The sequence below is a fragment of the Macadamia integrifolia genome, chromosome 12, assembly GCF_013358625.1.
Source record: "Macadamia integrifolia cultivar HAES 741 chromosome 12, SCU_Mint_v3, whole genome shotgun sequence".
NCBI lineage: Eukaryota > Viridiplantae > Streptophyta > Magnoliopsida > Proteales > Proteaceae > Macadamia > Macadamia integrifolia.
The window spans coordinates 9,445,226-9,453,066 of record NC_056568.1 but is presented as its reverse complement, the minus strand read 5'-3'; the positions used below and the strand labels follow the sequence as shown (position 1 = coordinate 9,453,066).

Here is a 7,841-nt window from a genome sequence, read left to right as displayed (position 1 = left end):
AACCATAAGAGTATGTAATGTTTTTTAGGCGCATTCTCGCCATTTGAGGAATAGGAGGGCAAATCCAACACATTTTACGCTATTCAAAGCTAATGGATTACTAACCCAAAGAGTTTCCAATGGACAGCTCTACAACATCAATCAAGTTCCTCTTTTCATGTTTTATTGTGGTAGTCAAAAGCAAGCCATCATTTCCAAATGCAAAGCCCCTCAGTCTCTCACCTTCCCTTCGAAACGATTTTGGAATCTTGAAAGTCATCCCAATTTCCAAGTCTTCTTCTGGAAAGACGATATTGTTGGGCTTGCTTCCTTTGAAATATATTTCATCTAGGTTTCTATACATCTCGTCCAAAAGAATATAGGCTGCTGGTCCCCTGGGTTCCAAATCAGATTTCATAGGGACCATCTCCTCTGGATTTTCTAAACCTTTTTTTACTTTTGTTTGGCAAGGAATTGATTCATCTTTACAGAGGAGCATCCCAAGATCCTTAAGAGATGTCCCAACATGTCAAAAGAATCAAGAGCTAAGTATATTATATATCTAGCAGTGTCCAATGCAACGTCTTGAGTATCCCACGATTACAACTTTCAAAAACTTATACCCCCACCACCTCTATCCCACCTTTTTTTCTCACCATTCATACGTCCCCAAAGAAGACCCCCCCCCCAACTTCTCTTCTTTTCTGTACACGATTCATCACCCAAAGTACAAAAACAAAACCCAGATGAAATTAAAGACAAAAAAGGTATTATATCTCCCACCTCTTTCCCCTTTCTCTCTCCCAGCCAATTCCAAACCTTGACCTCACTTTTATTCATTTCCATCACAGGAAAAATAAACTCCCCCCCCCCCACCCCACCCCACCCCACCCCAGCCCAAAAAAAACCTCTGTTGATCCCCCTCTCCAAAGAAAATCGAGAACAGAAACATTTAAATGTGATTTCAATGTATCCTCAAACCAAAAGCCTAACAATTTACCTGGGCTGTGTCCGTACCTGAATTGAACGAGCTCGTCGAATTAATGGCTCAGCAGTTGGCCTACCCAGTAACATACTGTGAGACCTGGTGACCATGTCAACCATGGTTGGCGTCTGATAGGCCTGTACAAGGCTTGTGCTTTCTGTGGAGTCTCCACGTGTAGTTGCCCTTTGCCATGAATGAGAGCTCAGACCTGAAAGAACATACGCTCGTCCAGATGTTTCATACATTTTCCGGCTTGCCATTCTCTCCTGCATCTCCTTGAGCTCTGCATCCAGTGCGACACAGAGCCGGTCCCCAGCTCGCGCCGATGCAGTTTCTGCCAATGCTCTTCGGCAGCCCTCGAGGATAGAAACAGCACCAGTGAAGTCACCATGCTCAGCTGCAGCTCGTGCTCCTGCCATCGCATCAGCAGCTTGGAGTCTGTTTTTCTGCCTGTCCACATCTATGGACACCACACTTTGTCCAGCAATTTGAGGCCTCTCAATTCTAACCTCATCCCCTTCCAAAGTCAGTCTCTCTTTCGTCACAGGGTCTTTGTAAACACATCGCACCTTCACTAATGATGTCATGTCAGTAGACTCCTGAACTGCCGGAACATTGACAGACAACAGAAAATCCCTCTCTTCATCCGCATACAAATCGCCAACATCAATATAGCCTGTCCGTGCATCGTCCATCACATGGCTTGAATAACTTCCTGCTTTCACTGAACAAAGCCGAAGAGCTGGATGCACACACTCGATCTCTACTAGAGATTCCTGGACCACCACACTAAGGAGACCCCCTATACACTGGGCAAATGCATCCTGGATCACACCCTCAGCCTCTATGAAAGAGAAGGTCCCACCAGAAGCCTCTGCGATTGAGTGCATTGATGCAGCATCATGGTCTGCACCAAATCCAAATGCATGGACCGGAATCTGATGACCTGTATTACTAGCACCACGAACAGAGGATGGGAGGAGAGACTGATAATTTGGCCGTGGTTGGGATCCTACAGGACCACTAACAGTATACGTATCCTGTCCATCAGACAACAATATGATACTGCCAACAGGACTCTTCTCCCTGCGGTCTTCCATTACCTTGGCAGCCTTCCTCAGACCCTCAGCAATATTCGTTCCACCATTTGAAATCAGGGAGTTCACAGCCAGGAGTGCATGCTGTCTCCCAGCATCAGTCATTCGACGTAGAGGGAACAGGCGGCGTGCTGTAGATGAGAAGGCAATGACTGATAGCCTATCAGAGGGGCCAAGGTTCTGTATTACAAATCCCATGGCTCGCTTCAGCAATGCAAGCTTAGTACCTGCCATGCTGCCACTGACATCAAGCACAGTGACTAGATCTACTGGAGCACGAGAAGTTTGAGATGTTGCAGGCATGTCAGCTTCACCTATGGCCATGTTTTGGCCTGAACTTGCAACAGGAGCCTTGAGATGGATAAGAACATTGAAGCTATCAAGGGAGGTTAACCTGGAAACAGCTGACACTTCCGGATATGTCTTCAAGTCCATCGTTCTATTGGGATTCTTATCCAAATCATCATTAGAAGAAGAGATTCTCTCAGCCGACAGAGGTTGGATCTCCAAAGGATCATCATCATTGAATAAACTTGGCTCAGGAGCCTGGAAAGGGGATGCAATGGGTCGTAGGGAATCTGGGCGAGATGGAGGGAGTCTGCGTAGTACAGTCATCCAGGCATCATCTTGGGGCCAATCTACTGGGTTGATTCTTGCCTTCCCATGGATGAGGTCTGAACTAGGGCCTTGAAAGGGGACCTCCCTCCATTTCACTCTACAAACAGGACAAGTTTGACTACCGTGCTTCACATTAGAAGCAATACATTGAAAATGGAATGCATGTGAACATTCTGCAGTGAAGATGGCAAGGCCATCACCTGGTGTCATGGTAGCTAGGCATATCGCACAGGTCCTCTGCAAATAAAAGAAATGGGTGTGAGAATGCAGATTCCCAAATTCAACTAAGAACCTCAACTATATGGCCAACACAAGAACATTAATAATAAAAATTGATGCTAACTTCCTATATGTAGCAGTCTAATAAATGGCAATTCCAAAACCTGTCGTAACAGAATTGAAAGCTCATTAAAATAAACAAGCCTATTATTCTTTTACCACAGACTGTGCAACATGTGGCAACAGAAACAATACATCTGTAAGCACCCAATAATTAATTATCAACCAAAGTGCTAGAATGCTTTTTATGTGATACATAACTTCCATTTTTACATCCACAACAGAACCGATATAAAGCCAGTGATGATGCAGATGCAGAGACCTGGCTGGGAAAGCAGTATCCAGTTTGGAAGCCCAGGCCAAGGGAAGGGAGCTTAAATTTAACCTTCAGTTCCAGCAGGGGTAGTTTTGTTTTTTAGGGTAATTGGGGTCCATATTATAATTGAAATTATTTTTAATTGGTGTTCGACAGATATAGGGCCCGGTTCCAGTGTATATATCATCCTAGGAGACTACATAGAGTTGGAAGTAGAGAGTTCTGAGTCCAATTTAGTTGTAAACTTGGTTGCAGTTATAGATTGTAATAGGGAGTCCACATGTGAGTTTGGTTTGGTTAGCAGACCCACCCCTAAATCGATTACATAATTCAATAAGTAGTGATTTCTAAGTTTTTGAATTGCTGTTAAACATGCATGTCTGGTGAGCTTCAGGCTTGGATAATCTACTACTTGTCTACTTCTTTCAGTTCTGACTCCTACTGTACAGGTGTGATCTTCCAATCTTCTTTTCTGAACCTTTGTTTTTGGGTCAAGTTTTAGTTTGCTTAAATCTGCTATATCTCATCCAATACCCATGATGTTTCTGTGAAACTTAGTTGTTCATCTAGTATTTGCAATATTTCTTGAATTCTGGCAATAGCGTACCACTTATCAACAGGTCTGATGTCCATGCCCTATTTTCTGGCTTTCCCATTTCTAGTTCAACTGTTCCTAATCTGTAATAAAGCTACGTCTTCTGGTTTAGAGTAACTACTTGGGTAACATAGATCCCTTCCCTAAAGGAGCAGTTCAGGCAAGTAAGTCTTTAACAAGTCAACAACAACTGCTGGTGAGCTGTGGTGCGCAAAAATCCCACGCTCACCAGCAGGTCTCAAGTTTGAAGTCTTTAACAATTTACAGTTGAAATTTTCCAGCCTCTATTCACCATCTAGTTTCGCCTACAGTTTCTAAATTTAGCAAGTATTTATTCTTAAGTACAAGGTCCAGGAACCATTTGGATAAAATGAATTTTTTGCCCTATTCTTCAAGTTCTTCAATCTGATCTTGGTTATTAGAGTGGTGCCAGCCTTTGTGCCCTCTATATTCTATTATAGACTTTAAAATAACGCCAAGTGGCCTCATTATTAATTTCAATAAAGGGAGGCAAATAAGAAAAAAAAATCAAAGAAAGAAATTCATCATAGATGTCAAACAACTGCTGGCTTTGGTTTTCCCAATCCATAGCATAATTATAGTCAAAAGATCTGTGCTCCATCAACGAAGTTATGTTCTTCATACATTAAGATCTATCAAAATGCATATTATTTAAAACAAGCAAGTTTTGATAAACACAACCAATCAAGTATACTAGTGGGTCTGTACAAATTTAAAGCTGGATTTTTTTTTTCTTCTTTTTTTTTTTTTTCTTCTTTTTTTTCTTTTTTTTTTTTTTTTTTTTTTTTTTTAAAGCCCCTCAACCAGGAAAAGGGGAAAAGGTAAATGCTAAGCTTTTAATAGATGATGGGGCCATACAGTGAATTTTATCAATAGAGAAAACGTGTCTTTGAAAAGTAAGGGTAACTAAGCAGCTTACAATAATGATGGATCGCTTTCAACACAATCAGGAAAGAAAAGAAAGCACAGATCATCCATGGAAAGAAGGGGAAGTCAGGAATTACTGTAAGATCTTTTTTTTTTTTTTAAATCATTGGTCCTCACCTTTGGTGAAGCACCCTGCTAAAAAAGGATAGTAATTAACGGCTTACCCTATACAGCCTTTTAAAAGGAAATACTAATAAAATAGAGAGGGAGGACTACATATGGAAGAGTGTAGCTGCTGACCAAAGAAGCCACTTTCCCTTCTAGGGATGGATAAAAAGAAGGTACCTTGAAGTTTTCCTTTTCTAATAAGCCAAACAACAATGGTCCTTAAAAGATTAACACTACTTTACCCTCACAAGGTAGTATGGTGAAAACAACAAGACAGCAATGGATCATCTACGTTGTATGATAAGATTCTCTCATGAATTATTGGGGATGAAAAATGAGTTTGGGCTGTAAAACATTAGAACTTGGAAAGAAAACAATTCTGTGTCTTTGCTAATTAACCCTACAAAGTTCAAAATAGAAATAAACATTGGAACGATCAGATATCAAAAGGAAATAAAGAAAAGGAACTAGAAGCAAAAGATAGACGCTGACCCATTCATTCATCTGAAGCTTTTTTTTTTTTTTTTAACCCCATGAAAACGGGGAAAAATCAATCAGGAAGAAGATATTAAAAACTGATAATGAAAAGAAAGTCAAAAACTTGCAACAGACGTAGCGAACAGAGGAAGCAGTAAAATCATAAATTGTCTAAAAAAAACTCCAAACATTCTTCAACAGCACAAGCGATGCCCAAAATCTGTCCCCAACCCCTCCAAGAAAAATAGAAAGAAGATAAATAAATAAGAGACTCGAAAAGTTCTGATCTAAGAATCTCTTGATCCCAAGAGGAAGAGCTTGAAAGATTAATTCAAAACATTAATTACCGAAACCATTAAATGGGAGAAAAGGATCGAAAACAGCTAAATTAAATGGAAAAATTAACACGGAGCAGTCAGCAAGGGTAAATGATAATGAAAGAACCAAACCTTCAAGGATCCGCTGCCATTTTTCGGCAGCCGAAGACCGGACGATGACGGTATCGGCGTAGTCGGCATTGCCGGTCGAGAATCTGGGTTCCCAGTCACTGAAGAAGTCGAAGATACATCGGAAAACCTCCCAGCAGCTTCAAGAGATGGTGGTGAATCATCCGAGGTCCTCGGAACGTAAACGCAGAGATTTAAACCCAGAGCTACCTTCGCTTTTCTCCATTTACTTTCCATTTGACTAAGATCTGATCCTCTTCTACGAAAGAAAGGCGCTTCAAACTGTTCCTCACAAAACTCTTCAAGTCCTTCCAATAGGTTCTGAGATCATGAACCAGAAGGAGCACATTCAAGAAGAGAAAACAAGAAAGCCTCACTTACCTCTCGCCAAGTCTTTCCAGCTCTAGATTTTGAGATTCGAAACGATAGAACCAGATCACAAAATGCTTTCCTTCTCTTTATCTTCGTCTCCGCTTTTTTCTCGCTGGATCTTCTAAAACGAAGAGATTCTAATCAGGGTTTGAAGATCCAAAAAGATAAAAGAAAAAAAAAATAAAAGGGGAAGTGGAACACGGAAACCAAAGAGCTTTGAACGAAGGGACAGAAGTACTGTCTTAAGACTCTAATGAGATTGAGACCAGAAGAACCGACCTGTATCTTTATCTTTAAAATCTTTTATATTAATTAAACTTCAACGTTTCGAAAGATGAGAAAAATAAAAAAGAAACAAACACACTAACCATGTCAAGAAAAAGACTAGGACATGAAAAGAAGAACACAAGCTTGCTTCGTTGAGTTTGTTCTCTTCCTCTTAGCCGCCATTAGAGATCTGGTTTTGACCTTCTTTTCCTCAGCTAAAGAGTAAAGGTGTCACCACCTCTGAGGCTCTGATACAGTTTCAGGTCGTTTGAACATGTAAAGCAAAGCTAGTTGGTATTATACAACTCCCAATCCTAACTTGAAACTCCATAAGTACCCCTACAAAGATTGTATATTATCATGAATGCCACCACCTCTCTGGCCCGTCTTTTTGGTGTATAAAATGGAAAAGAAAAAAAAAATCTGGTGGGTCCCGCAAGGACGACAAGAAAGGCTCTTCAGAGTTCAGACAGAGCACGCAACACACACGACAGCGGCGCAGACTGGATATTTATGTCCACGTCATAAAAATATGGTCCACTCTATGAAAGATTCGAACACGAGACCTCTCAGTCTCAGTCTCCAGTCTCCGTCTCTCATCAAATGTGAAGCGGACACCAACCCCATAAATGGGTGATCCATAAATCGGTATGGGAGGTCAGAGTCATTTATAATTTCTCATTTACGATTTCTTAGTAAGGTTGCTAAAGTTGGTGGGTAATATAGGTTGGGTGACATGGTTTTAGCCCATAGTACTTTTTTTTTTTTGTCAGGTAGCCCATAGTACTTGGGAAACCGGGTTAAGGAAACCCTATGTCACGGGTAAAAATGTTATAAAATACGGATCTGGGGGTAAAAAAGTTCAAAAATAGGGGCAAAACCGTCTCATCACACCGATAAGCATGGGATCCTCTCCAACACCCTAATAGGCCTAACGTGCATCCAACGATTGGGTCAACCCTGGGGTGTGTGTCCAGATCCTCCCGATCATCTGATGCGCATTGCAGAGGCAGAGGATCCTTATCCTCTCGTTGATACGGGCTGATGTGGGATTGATATTGATCACTACTGATACCATGCCTTATAACTTCTTCTTTTTTTTTAACCATACCATGCCTTATAACATGAACTTAAACCATGCACGTATCTGTCTCAATGGATACTAATATAAATATCAACATGGATGCACATATATGTTGCGGCATTTCAAGTTACATTACACTACCTATATTGTTTAGGTCGGCCACATCAATGCTCCATGTGATTATGTTGAAGGGTATCAACAATTCCAATTGTTGGATATGAATCGAGTTTTCCTTCATCCATGATGAAAGAAGAATCTATTCATCCTTTA

At 41.0% G+C, this 7,841-nt stretch overlaps 1 protein-coding gene across 4 annotated transcripts; it reads right to left on the bottom strand.

Annotated features, from left to right (window-relative positions):
- Positions 1-918: 918 nt before the first annotated feature.
- Positions 919-6,767, bottom strand: LOC122057838 (E3 ubiquitin-protein ligase WAV3-like). Of its 4 annotated transcripts, none has more exons than XM_042620154.1 (4): positions 6,589-6,767; positions 6,230-6,341; positions 5,852-6,147; positions 919-2,916 (listed from the first exon to the last, which is right to left on the bottom strand). In XM_042620154.1, the coding sequence occupies exons 3-4, from the start codon at positions 6,083-6,085 to the stop codon at positions 976-978; spliced, it is 2,175 nt and encodes a 724-aa protein (XP_042476088.1). In that variant the 5' UTR covers positions 6,086-6,147; positions 6,230-6,341; positions 6,589-6,767; the 3' UTR covers positions 919-975. The 4 variants fall into 4 exon arrangements, with proteins under 4 accessions (XP_042476088.1, XP_042476087.1, XP_042476086.1 ...); XM_042620153.1 differs by having other exon boundaries at positions 6,230-6,338; XM_042620152.1 differs by having other exon boundaries at positions 5,852-6,341.
- Positions 6,768-7,841: the final 1,074 nt, after the last annotated feature.